The following is a 13,394-nucleotide window of genomic DNA, read 5'->3' as shown; positions in this document are numbered from 1 at the left end:
AAAATCGAAATAAAATGTCTAGGTTTGTGAGATTTTTTTGTTTGTTTTAAATTACCAGAGTCCTTCAAATATTGCTAAGTGTTTCTGCTGCATAAAGGAGTGCACTTAGCTTAAAATGTTATCATTCACAATGGTGAATTAAAATGGTTTTAGTTTGTCCTGCAGCAAGACTGCAAGCAAGGAGAGTTTCATAGGCCTTCATTTTGACCCAGTGAGGCTGCTCAGAGATTCTCATGACCAGTCCTTCCCTTACTGGATTAAAAAAAAATATTCATTTAATTTTCAAATATCTCAGAGTATTTTTTTTTTTTACTTTTGAGTACCATATAAACAATATTGACACAGACCTGTGATAGAGGAAAAATGGCCTGATTTGATGGTTACTGAAGCTGGTGGACAATTAAAGGTTGTCAGGTTTCCAGGAGGTTCAAAGAGAGTTACAGAAGCATCACATTACTCTCAATTACGTTCAATCAATAAGCACTCACTCTCTCCACCATGGCCACTCAATTCACACTACCAGGAAAATACCCTTCCTGAAAATTGTGTGTTTAGCATAACAGGACACTGCATTGAGTTGCAGTGGGCCGTTGAGATGGCAGAGTTATGGTGTAATATGGATAAAAGCTCATCTGCACACTCACAGAGGAGCTCAGAGGGACAGCAGTGTGGGGGGATGGAGAGCCCAAAGAATTCCCTGCACCCAGCTGTTCCTGTTCCAGGAGCCATCAGTCCATCAAAAGCCTCTCTGATCAGCCAGAGGAGCCTGGGGGCACAAAGGCAGGTGGGAACCTGAATTAAGGATTTCAGAGAAGAGACACTTTATCTGCTGGGCTTTTCCCAGGGCTGTCCCAGAGGAGTCTCAGCCCGTGTGGCCAGGCATGACACCCACCCAGATGAGTCAACAGCAGAGCATCTTGGACTTGGGAGCAGCTACTGCCTGAGGTGTGGGTCATGTGTGGGCTGTGTCTCTCAGTGGGATGCTGAGCACCTGGCGAATCCCAACCGGCTGTACCTGTGTGTGTGTGAGGGTCTGCACCACCACCTGGGCTGTGGTGCTGTGGCCGAGGGCTCAAAGGTCCGGGTGCAGCAACTGGTGGGACTGGGATCTAAGGGCAGCTGTTGGGCAGAGTTCCTGAGCCCAGCAGCTGGAGGAATGTGTACAGATGTGTGCATCTGCAAATTCTCACTAGTGGACCTCTGCACTGTTCAGCCAGAGGGGTGAGAAGGGTGAGGCTGTTGGTGCTGTGTGGGTGCTCTCTCTGTTTGTCCCTGTTGTCTGTGCTGCCAGCTGTGTGTGTCTGTCTGAATGTGGTTATAAATTCACTCTGTCCCGGGGGTACCTGCTCAGCCTTAATACTGGTGGGACCCCAGGGACAGAGCTGCCCCAGCCCCACCTCTCTTGGACTGTCAGGCCCTGCACAATCTGTTGCATCAAAAGCAGAGTGAGCTTGGGAGAAGTGTACAAATATGGGTGGTATATAGTATCGTAATTTCTAATTTCCTTCCTTTTTTGGGTTGAATGGTAACGTGTGCCACGGGCATAAAACTACTGCAAGTAAGCTTGCTGGCGTACTCATTTTGCAAAATTTGAAACCTGGCTTTAGGTTTTTGTTGTTGAGATAGGGCTTGTGGTGCAGTGGGAAATTTGAGGAGCAACAAGGCGAAGAACAAAAAAAGCTGTATGAAACCTTGTCTGTGTTTGTGTATTAATTGTAGTCTATCACTTACCTATAAAATATTCACCAATGCACGAAGTTTATGCATCAAAAGCTTGTGGAACAGTGAGTTTCGGATACAAATAGCAGTGATTAAAAAAAACCAAAACACATCCAAGCCTGAATATGATATAGATACAATGTATTTTAACTATATAGACAAACATGAAATGTCCATGTCCCTCAGAAAAGCAGTTCAAGCTTGGAATTAACTGCTTCCTGATGAGAAGAATATGAAAAGATACCAAAAATGTGCCCAAGGAGTAAATTTTTGTGTGTATAGAAATTCTTCTGTAGGTGACCTAGTTTTAAAGATCATTGGGAATTTATATTTATCGCCCATAGAGAGGCAGGGTGGCCAGGGAAATGCTGCTGTGATGAAGCCCATGCATCCCTGGAAATAGTGCTGGACTAAATTTCCTCATTGACATAATTCCACTAAATTAAAAGAACTGATGTGAAGATGGACTATGTCCCTATTTTCATGTTTGAACATAAGGATCATAAAATGTTCATTTTAGTTTAACTCACAAACAAAAGGTCTTTTGCAACATCCTAATTGCCTAATTCCTATTTTTGTTTCCTTTTCTGGAAGGTGAAGTTTCTACATTCCTTTTATCAGTAGAACTATTTTTCCTTCTCCAGGGGCAAAACCCCCCATAAACTATCATCAAATCAATCATATTTTACTAGATTTATGCTTTCATTTTTTGTCAGTGATACATACAGACATCAGGAGAGAAAACTACTAGATCATTTTATCTATTTGGAGATGAAGTTTTACCCCCAAGGCTGTACTGTTCTGTGTCAAGCAGCTAATTTATATTACTTTTGTATGTAATAGTTCTGCAGCCCAATCCTTTTGATTGGCAGGGTATCTTATTCAGGCTCCATTTCTCTTATGTGAATTTGACTTTATTTTTTATATTTTAACGCATGATGAATGGATACCTTGCATAGTGTGAAACTTTTAGCATGCAACAATGAATATGCTTACCAATGGCTTTATTCCTTTCTCCTTTCAATGGAATTTATATTAACATTGCATGGCATATATTTGCAATGTTTTCAGCTGTGAAACGTAGCTCTGAACTCTCATCAAATGTACAATAGTGCTTTTGCAAAATATATTGGCTTTTTTTTTGGTAACTGGATCATTTTCTTACATCAAAGCCTGTCAGGCCCACGAGTATTTCAACAAATGGAATGTTTTGTATACACAACTTGAAAGTTTTCTGTGCAAGGTAGAAAACCAAATCTGAAACAAAACTCTGTGTCACTGAGGAGAAAAGGTTGTGTCTTTGTTCTCTATGATCATTGGAGCGAGGCGTTATTTGTGATTTGGTTCTTGTCTTTCGCAGGAGCGTTCGCTGGGCTAATCTTTATCTCGGGTTTGCTGTCAGAACGAATGCTGTGAGGCGAGGCCGCTCTGCAGGAAGCGTGACCTCACTGGGGCTCTGTGCTGATTGCACGGGCTCTTTTCAAAAGGAAACAGGGCACCCGCTAGAGCTGCCTTTGCGAGGAGCCGGGGCTGAGCTCTCCGGGAAGCCGCTCCGGGAGCATCCTCCGCCAGCCGGCCCGCGGCTCTCCCTCGGGATGATGAAAATTTGTGCGCACATGTGTTAATTGTGAAATGGATTTTCCAGGTTTGAAGGACTTTAGACTTATTTATCTCTTAATATATTTGTCAGCTGAGGAATAGCTAAGCTTTGGATTCATTTCTCTGCTGTTCTTCAGGAAGTTTTGTGTTTTTGTCAATGTTGCTACCATTACCTGCAGGGAGAAAGGACAAAACTGCTCTTCAAAAACAACTGATATGTGTGAACAAATAAAACTCTCTTTGTAGACACTTCTGTTTGGTAGATACAATAGAATGAAACTGGTTGCCTGGGTTTCAGCTATTTGAATAGTTAGCACTGTATTTTGGTAGGTGCTAATGTAAATATTTAGATTGTATACTGAAGGCATCATTTATTTAAACACTAATTTGATTTTTGGAGGGAAAAGTTGTTAAAACTGACTGGTTCGGACAGTGACTTTTTGTTTATATTACAACATGAACTTTTGTGTGTTTTGAAATCCAAGGGGGGTTGTTGCCTTAAATTTTTATTTGGATTCTTGACATAAACTGTTGCCACATTCACCTCAGATTCGCTTTTAGTGAGATTTCACAGAGCTGCTGGCTTTTTCTCATGCTGTAGTTTAGACATGCTGTGTTGATGGCTCATTTTGTGGGTTACAGATACACTACTGCTGCTCCATTGTACAGTGGTGGTTGAGAAGCTCTGTTTTGTTATGCCATTACTATAGCTTCTCACGCTATTAATAGCCCAGAAATAGGATTGAATATTAAATGAAAGCAGAACACTGTGCAGCATTGTCTACAACATGATGTTTCCAAGTTTTCTCCATCATTGATTGAATTATTTTCAAGAACTCTCTTCATTATGCATGAGCCAAAAATTTCCATGATCAAGGGCAGCAAAAAAATCTGTTGGACTGCCTGTTCTATGATTGTTGACAGAAGCCTGATAATATCACTTAAAATAGTTTAAAAGCCAGTTACAGCTGCTTATTAACTGTTCTCGAAAAGAGGGAAATGCCTCGCCTTCCCAGTAGTATATCTGCATGTTTATATTGTTCACTTTCTTTTATAAATGGATGAATAGACTCTATTTTATCTTAAACTTTATTTCTCTGGAGGGTGGCAAATAAACATCCTGCAGAGACATACCTTGCATTGTTATGAGAAAATTCAAATGAGGAACAGAAGAACTGTGGTTTGTTCTGCCACTGTGATCAGTATGTGTCAACACTTTCTAGTGAAAGCACTACCCCATAGCAAAGCTGCCTCTCTTAAAAGTTATTCTTTTTTAGACGTTGCTACTTTTTCTTTTCATAACTGAAACACTTGTGTGCAATACAGCTGTGCTGTGGGTTTTAGCTGCTGGAATGTTTCACTCTCAGATTATTAGAGTTGTGATAGGTATAACTAACTGATCGTGACATATACTTCTATATACACTTTTCAAACAAATTAGCCCTAGAATCAGTTACTTTTGCCTAAGTGAGAGTACATTATAACTAATAATTTTATCTATATTGCTGATACTATCTTACACATCCTACTTTTCAAACAAGACAAAATAAAACATGCTTTCAATTATTTTTAAACTCTTTTATAGATAATCTATATTCCCTGTTACCCTAGGGCATATGAAACAGTCCTTTTCAAGATATATGGAACAACACATATTGCATCAGCTCCAGAAGCCAATAAAATTGGATACATTTTTCAAAGTTTTAATAAAAATAAATACCTTGTGGAGGGGATCCTCTTTTGACTGATAAGATTTAGGATTTTGTTGATTTTAGTTTATATCCAGATCTACAAACTGCTCGTTGAGTCCTTCCTGAATTTTCTTCTAGAGTTTAAATGCATTTCTTGGTTTTGAATATAAGATTTTTTTACACACTTAAGAATCATGATTTTGCCTAAAATCGGAGAAATTATTTCAGGAGGTAGCTGTATGTTAAAAATAGCTCTAAGATATGTCAAACTGTGAAACACACCACTGGTCTCACTGTTTGTACAACTTGCTCTATGGCATTCTGACTGATGCTTCTTGATCTCTCTGTACCTTCCCCCAGATTCTTTCCATTTTCTCCTCCTCAAGTTATTTTTTGCAGCCATTAGAGCATAATTCATTCATGGTAAATTGATTTTTTTCTCCCCAAAGGGTAGGAGAAACAGTATGTATGGGACCAGGGTAATAGGACTGATTTGTAAAATTACCCTGAAGGTTTTACTTCTCTTCTTTCGTCACCTTGCCTATCTCAAGGTTGACTCAGCCTTCACACCCAGCCTGTGACTGACAACTGAGCTCCCAAGGAGGATAAACAAGATTACCAGAGTGGAAACCCTGACCTTCATGGCTTTTCTTTGCCTCAGCTCATAACAACATGAAAATATAAAATTCTCTTAGCCCTATCACCTCTCAGAGGTGAAGGATGGGAATTTGCTAACAGTGCTGTAAGTCTGAAGCTCTAAAGATCCAGGAGAGACAAAGTAATATAGGGAAAGATCATATCTTTAATCTTTTCATGTAATAATACACATAAATTCTCCCTATGGATAGCCCTTGCTCATATTTTGTAAGACTGATTCTGTCAGGTACAGAACATTTAGCAGCACTTTGCACACTTGAGCCTTGGTAATCCAGACAAATCTTATTTTCTTAGTCTGCTGCCACATTATTACTGTCAAATATTTGTCACTGTAGCAATCCCTGTGCTCATTGTGCTATGTCTGCAATTTTCATCTGAAAAATACAATGCAGTGGTAATGGTGGCCTTTCCATTCTACTCTGTATCTAGTGCCAGTTCAGGTTCTAGCTTTGGCATGAAGCAGATTTCTGGTGAAACACCTCAAAATTACTGCAGTTATTGTATTTGTGTCCATAATTATTCCTCTTGAGTCTGTTATCTGGGCAGAGTGCAAGTATCTGATTTCTGTTGGCTCTGATTCTGTGTTGTCCTGGTTGAGATGAGTTTCCTATAAACGCTAAGTTTTTCCCAGATTCTTTCACATGTTTTATCTCCTTTAATTCTTCCCCTTCTATTATCTTTCTGGTAATCACAGGCTACCTGTCAAGGAGTATGGTAACGATTCTTTCTTATTTCATCTTTGCCTCTGCAGGTTCAACACCATTTAATGGAGAGCACAGACAGAGCCTCTCAAGACATATTTTTCCGAGGTATTAAGAAAAGTTACACTTGCTTAATTTTATTTTTGTTTTGGTGTAGATTTTGTAAAAATCCCTTTTGGGCCACTGAGAACTCTAGTGCTAATAATAATTTAATTACTGCACTAAATGGAAGTTCAGTACTGCTGTGGAGTTTGGAAACACTGTCTTTGCAATTACAGGGTTTTGGAGTATCTCTCCTCCATCTGCTTTTCCCTACACTGAAATTATGGTATCTCTCTGTGACATGCCATATGGGGTAGTTAAACCTCTTACTGAAACACAGGTCAGACACTAAATCAATCCAGTGTCTTCCTTTCTTTCCATGAAGTCACTTCATGGATATTTGGAACTCACAGGTGTTAAGGGGAAAGGTATAACCATAAACTAAATTTTAGTCAAACCAAGTACAATGTCTACAATTTTTAGATCCTTTCACCTCTGTCATTACTTACTTCTATTTCAAACATCAGAGAGTATATTTTTCTGTGCTGTACTTTATCCCAAAGTCAATTGTGTTTCAGTGCTGGATGGAGCTATCACAATGTGTGGGCTTTATCCCATGTGGTTCCAGCTGCATGGCACTCTAGGATTTGTGAGAGTTAAAAGTCATGTATCCTTAAATCTTCACTAAGTATGGCTAGGTTACAAAAAAGCAAGTAAATCCTGCCTGGCTCAGGGGCACCCAGTTTATGCCATGTAGAGGAACTCAAAGAAGCCAATACTGGAATGCCTCTGATGGCTCCAGGTTGGTGTAGGTCTGGCAGGACTCCTTGGCCAAGAGCACTGCCACAGAAACACAGCGAGCACTTCTGAGCTCAAGCTGGCTCCACGCTTCAGGAAATGCTCCCCTGGTATTTATCCCTCCTGTAATCTGAAGCTCTGGAACGTGTGCTGCACACGTCAGCTGGCTGAAACCCCCTAGTACAGAGTACTATCATTGCATCCACATATTTTAAATCTATGTCATTACCAGTCCCCATCAGCTGGGAATGTAAATTCATTACTATTAAATCGTGGGTTTGCTCTGTCCCGACCTTCTCTAAATTAGAGGCTTTCATTTCTCCTTTTCAGTTGTGCTTGTGCCTTTTTGGACGACGATCCTGCCTACGAGTGCTCCACCAATCCTCTGACAGGCTCCCTTCCTACATGCCGCCGCAGCCCTCGACTGCTTTCCAATGGTTATTATGTTTTGACAGAAGACAGTTTTCTGTCTGATGAAGAGGGCAGCATAACGCTGACACCATCCCACACAAGTGTGACATATAAAGAGAATTTAGTTCGGTAAGTGAACTATGTGCAGATATTACTTCATCATCGCTGGCGTTATCGCTGGGTCTATCTGGAGGTGTCTTTGTGTCTGTCTACATTTTGCTTGGCATAAGACCAGCATTACTTCTGAATGGGAACACCTCAATTGCTTTAGAGACTGCAGTGAATGAAATGACCTGATTTTCAGTCACATCTTACAACCCAAAATCTCTTCAGTGCACAGTTGTTGCTATAATTGAAGTTGTGTCCAATAAAAGAAAAGGAGAGAGCTACAGCTCATTTTGCAAATGGGGCGTTACTCTGATAAAGACTAAGAAAAAAGCATATATAAAAATATCTTTCTCTAAAACACACACACACACATATAAATAAAAAGATCTGGTCCTGGAATTCTTTCTCAAGGAAAAACATCTCTTGATTCAGAAGAACAACAGTTTAGGAAGGTATGTAAAATGTAGTTCAAAAAACTTGGAGTTCAATGGATTCAGACTACCCCAAATAGGATACAGCAGGGTGAAAATCACGGCTAGCATGCGACACTCAGTACTGTCAGAGACCAGGAGCTATAATAGCATTTGGTACCAGAGTATCCAGTATCACAACTGTGTGATCAGCCCTGCTGTTCATACATTCCCTGACATCTTGGGGTGTGCAGCAGCCACTCCTGGTGACGTGCCCAGGGTCAAGAACAGGGCTCCAGAACCTGGTTCTTTCATGCCATTCCTGCAAGCTTTTGAGCTCTGTCCCTGCTCAGCAAGAATAATTAGCTCTATTCCTTGGCAACATATCTTCTCTTTCCAGAGTGTTCAGGCGAAGGAAGAAAATCCGTCGCTCTTTTGACAGCTTGTTCAATCTCAGTGCCTCCAGCTCATGGCTCAGCTCCACCATTCCCAGCAGAATGGATTTCTCCCATGTAGAGGATCCTTGGCCTGATGGATGCAGTAAACTAGAAGCCAGTCACAGTGATATTGGTATGCCCTGATCAGATACCTGGTAACCAAGACAGAACATTGCAGTCCGTGTTAGTGCAAATTGGATATCACTTTCTGGAAGTTTTGCAGGTGTTGTCTGCAAGGTGTGCAGGTAAAGAATAGAACGAACTACAGAATTCTGAGAGATAAATAGAGCTCCTGGCATTATAACTGAGTATGAGTCCACAAAGACTTCTGTGCCCAAAAGTGATTTTTTGACTGAATTTGAATGCAAAGTCATCACCAGGAATGTTTATTCTGGTGTGATTAATACCTGGCACTGTCTGCTTTCACCTGGCTCTTTCAATAACTTCATCTATTATGCTCTATGCGGTTTTGTCTTTACTCTGCATATTTTCCCCTGCATACATTTGAACCTGTCAATTCCCTACCCATAACAATTTGTAACCTCTCCTGTGATTCAGTAATTAATTCCTAAATTCATTACTACAAAGTCTCAGAGCTCTTCTTTTGTGCAATCTCAGTTATACGTGCATTTCTTATAGGCGATTCAGACTTCTCTTCTGAATATAATAACCATGTGTCAGAAAGGCAAATTCCAGCACCTAATGGAGCATTTCTCACCAAAGATGATGAGGTTCTTCAATTTGAGGAACCATTTTGTGCTTCAAAATCCTGCTCTTCATTTATGATAAATGCAAATGAAGAGACCTGGAGCAATTCAGGTATGTTATGTTCTTATTCTGGCATCCCTCATTTTTAGAGTGAAGTGAAAATACATTAAAAATATGGATCTGGCCCCTTGCAGAATAGAATTTATTTACTAAAACATGTATTTTAAATCAATTATTAAAAATAACAAAATCATAAAATCTGTATTTGGTTGATTACTACCCCCTGCTCACATCTTTCCCTCACCCATTTTTCAGAGAAAAAATGAGGAGTGAAGAGGAAAATGGAGGAAAGGGCATGGGAGCAAAAACTGAAACAGGCAATTATGCAGAAAGGCTTGTTTTCTGAGAGCATGGAGGGCACAGTGTTTCTGTAGTTGTGGGGGAAAAAGAGTCCTGAGAGACACCCAGCGCATGAAAATTAGGTTTCTGCTTTGAATCACTCCAGGCGAGTTCTCTGTATAAGCAACTGAGGAGACTGGTCTCACAGGCTGAAGGTAGCCTTTGCCTGTCATATTTACTTTCAGTAAAAGCCATTATTTTCTTGATTTTTATTTTAGAATCCAAGACAGTGCAAAGTGTCATTTCTCAGGTGGTTGCGCTGATCATGTGTTTAATCATTTCAGTATGTACAAGGTAATTTTTATTTCTTTTGTTTTCTCTTTCTGACATGAGTGCTTGCTTCATTAAATTAAGGGTCACATTTTCAAAGTTATATGTATCTTACTGGGAAAATATATTTTCACGTGATAGTTGATGCAGGCAAATATCTGAGGTATATAGATATGCACAAAAATAAGAAATATGTATGCAGATATGAAAGCTACTTTGCCAAGTGTGCTTTGACAAGGGTTTTGGCAGGCTGAGAAGAATCAGAATGGATCCGTGTCTTTCTAAGTTTTTCTCTCAGTCTGAATGCTTTCCAGGAGATTATCTTCAATAGTTTACGTAATTTAAAGTTTCAAATTACAGTTCACCTACCAGAGTTCAGAGGGTTCATCTGCAGTAATCCTTCCTCCTCCTCCTCCCACCCAGGCTTCCCCTCTTTTAACCCAATATGCATCTCTTGGCCTTTTTTAACCTTTCTGGGTATTGTTATCTTCTCAGATATTTTCTGGGAGGACTGTCTGCCACTTTGTTGCTGATGATTTTAGTTTGTAAGTATAGAATTTTTTATTTCCAACTTTTTTTTTTTTACTAAGTCACATCTGAGGACCAAATTATATCCTTGAATATATCCATGCACCTTATTGATCCTAATAAGAGCAATATATGGTCAAATGGGGACAAATTTAACCTTCAATCCATTACAGCATTTTGCATTTTAATTTCACAGTTCTTTTGTCCCAAGATGCTGCTGTGTCATTTTCTTCAATCCCGATACATTTTTCAAAACAACTAAGCTTTGGTAAGTGGTTCCAGTGTCACGAGATGAATAGAGGAATTCAGAAATTTTATAATAAGAAGAGGAAGGAGATTCCTGCTGTTGTTTTCATGTCAGAAGATAGAAGGTGGGATCTGAAGTTACTGATGGAGTGTTTAGCTTTTCCAGTTACTGATTTGTATTTATAGAAATTTTCTGTTCATTCAAAAACCTGCCTTTTCATAATGTGCAATAAATGTTATAGCAGAAAAGGGAGCCATACCATGATACAGACACAGACCAAGCAGTGTAATTTATTATTCCAGAGGTGCACTTTCAAGCCTTGCACTGAAGTCCACTCCCAGGCCACCAGACCTAGCCTTTTTTTTAACTGGACAAAATAAAACCTGCTAATTATGATGCTCGGCACATCACCACCTTCCAGGGACTACAGAATTTACATAATTTGGCCTCTCTAGCCCAATGCACCATTAGCTCATACACAGGCCTTCATGCTGAAAGCAAGTATAGATGTGCTGGATTTATAAATTACCATTTTTTCCCTTTTTTTTTCACCACAAAATTCTAAATGTCTAAAATACAAAGTGCTTCTAAGACTAAAAATTTGGGCGTATCTAAATTTTTATGAGGTGAAAGTGAAGCTCAAGAGGATTTTTTTGCTTCTGAAGCTGTCAGGGTTCAGGAGATCAGTGTATGCCAAGAGCAGTAAGACAATCAATCTGGCAGACCTCAGCCTTTGAACTGGATATGTTGGAAGTTAGAAACAGCAAGGCACAACTTGGACAGCCCTAGTGCAATGACAGTCCCACTTTTTGATGGACGATGTATCAGTTGTTGCATGTCTCTAGTCCCTAAAACTTTGGTTTTACCAAAGCCACCAGGTCAGGACAGTGCATTGCAAGCACATGCCCCAAAGTGCTTTCTTTCCCTCTTCCTGAATAGCTTAGCCCTGAGTCATAACAGAGCTGTTCTTCACAAGAAAAAAAACACACTCTGAACTCTGAGAGCTTTTCAGGAGCAGATATACAGAGAATGCCTCTTCTATGCTCATCACAAGTGAGAAGTTACCTGCTCAAACAAGTAGTCCTGCAGCTCAGGCGAATTTGTCAAACAGGACCTACTGATAACATATAATGATTATAAGAAACTGTGATTTAAATCAAGACATACAAAAATGTATTATTATTTTTTTCCCTACAGAAAAGAATAAGAAATAAAGAACTAGAGGTGAGTACATGTTTAAGTTTAGAAAGAATTCCATGTTTTTGTGGATGAATCCTATTATGGAACAGGATTCAAACATACCAGAAAGGTTCCAAAGGACTTTTCATTAAAAGAAGGTTTAACTGCAGGACCCTTGCCAGTTTTGACTGCAAATTACTCCACTTTGATGCATACAACTCTTTTTATATTGCATTTGGATTATATATTTTCTTTCTGTTGTCTGGCATCAGTGTCTACATAGTGTAAGCTGTTAACAATTGCTGTGCTTCAGCCCAGAGAAAACATGTTTTCCAGTAACAGGCAAAACAAGTCTTCCTTTTCCCAAGTATGAACTGAACAGCAGGACCAGGTGCTGTACTGCTCTGAGTTGGTTGCATTCCACTGAAGCAATGAAGCAGCATCAACATGAATTGGTCCAGAATATCTGAAAAACACTTAGACATTCTTCTATTCCCTATTCTTTTTCACTCAAGCCTCTTCCTCACACTCCAGTTCAAGCATTTCTAAGCCTCGCTGCAGCTCAAACCCTTAAAACAAGAGCACTGATTTATTTGTACTTGGAGTTGGTCATCCCAGTCCTGGCTCTGCTATTTCCTTCATGTCTTTACTTTGTACAGTTAAAAGTGAAAAGAAGGAACCAAGTGGAGTTGTGCCCAGTTTGTGTTCCTTATAGTGAGGATAGAACAGCCTTCTTCATCAGTTTCCCAGTTGAGTGGAGTTCGGCTTCTGAGATCTAAAGGCATCTGCACAGCTGCAGGCACACCCTGCAAAACCTTACTTTCAGTGCTTGGAAGGAGTGTGTTAATCCTGAGAACAAAGCATTTTAGAAAGGAGTGCAGGCATTTGATCACTTTGCCTATGGTGACCAAATGTCCTACTCACAGCATGCCAAGCTAGGGCTGCCACGTGTGGCACTTCTTAAAGTCAGTGGAACTGTTTGTGTAAGGGCGGAAACACCAGAGCTTGAAAGCTCACTCTGGTTTTGAAAGCCACTGTCAACGTTAACCAAAGCAGGTACAACAGGATGGAGTAGAGAACTTGCACTTGTGTGGCAGGACTAAACACAGACTGACACAGGTTACTGCAATACAGGACCTTCCACAGTCCAAAAATGCACTTCCACTGGCTCTTGCACTTTGTAAAAACTTAAAAGCAGAGTTGTTACTTCTGTGCATTTTGAAATGAGTTCAATAACAGTTTTTATTTTTCCTCCTCCTTCAATTTATTTTCATCAGCTTTTCAGCATTGAACTCCTGGATACCTCCTTATGGCCATGTTTACACATTCTTATGGGAAAAAAAGTAACAGATTTGATAGTATTCTTCCTCCAAAACACAAATAATTTTAGCTATGTTTTTCTTCTTGTCAGATGACAGTGAGGCCTTAGTTCTTGGTGACTACCTGAAAGAAATCACGCAAAGAAGTGCTGTACATGTAGTATCTTTATC

At 39.9% G+C, this 13,394-nt stretch overlaps 1 protein-coding gene across 1 annotated transcript; it reads left to right on the top strand.

Moving 5' to 3' along the window:
- Positions 1-3,208: 3,208 nt before the first annotated feature.
- On the top strand, positions 3,209-12,635 carry TMEM71 (transmembrane protein 71). The gene is given in 11 exon segments (XM_088179515.1): positions 3,209-3,364; positions 6,418-6,475; positions 7,538-7,747; positions 8,537-8,706; positions 9,213-9,392; positions 9,899-9,974; positions 10,446-10,495; positions 10,675-10,701; positions 10,704-10,746; positions 12,415-12,467; positions 12,470-12,635. Coding segments are annotated over 11 exon segments (903 nt in total). The 5' UTR covers positions 3,209-3,351; the 3' UTR covers positions 12,493-12,635.
- The last annotated feature ends 759 nt before the right edge of the window (positions 12,636-13,394 follow it).

Source organism: Sturnus vulgaris, chromosome 1, assembly GCF_052056855.1.
Source record: "Sturnus vulgaris isolate bStuVul1 chromosome 1, bStuVul1.hap1, whole genome shotgun sequence".
NCBI classification, from domain to species: Eukaryota; Metazoa; Chordata; class Aves; order Passeriformes; family Sturnidae; genus Sturnus; species Sturnus vulgaris.
Note: the sequence above shows the minus strand (reverse complement) of the source record. Positions and strands in the feature narration are given on the sequence as shown.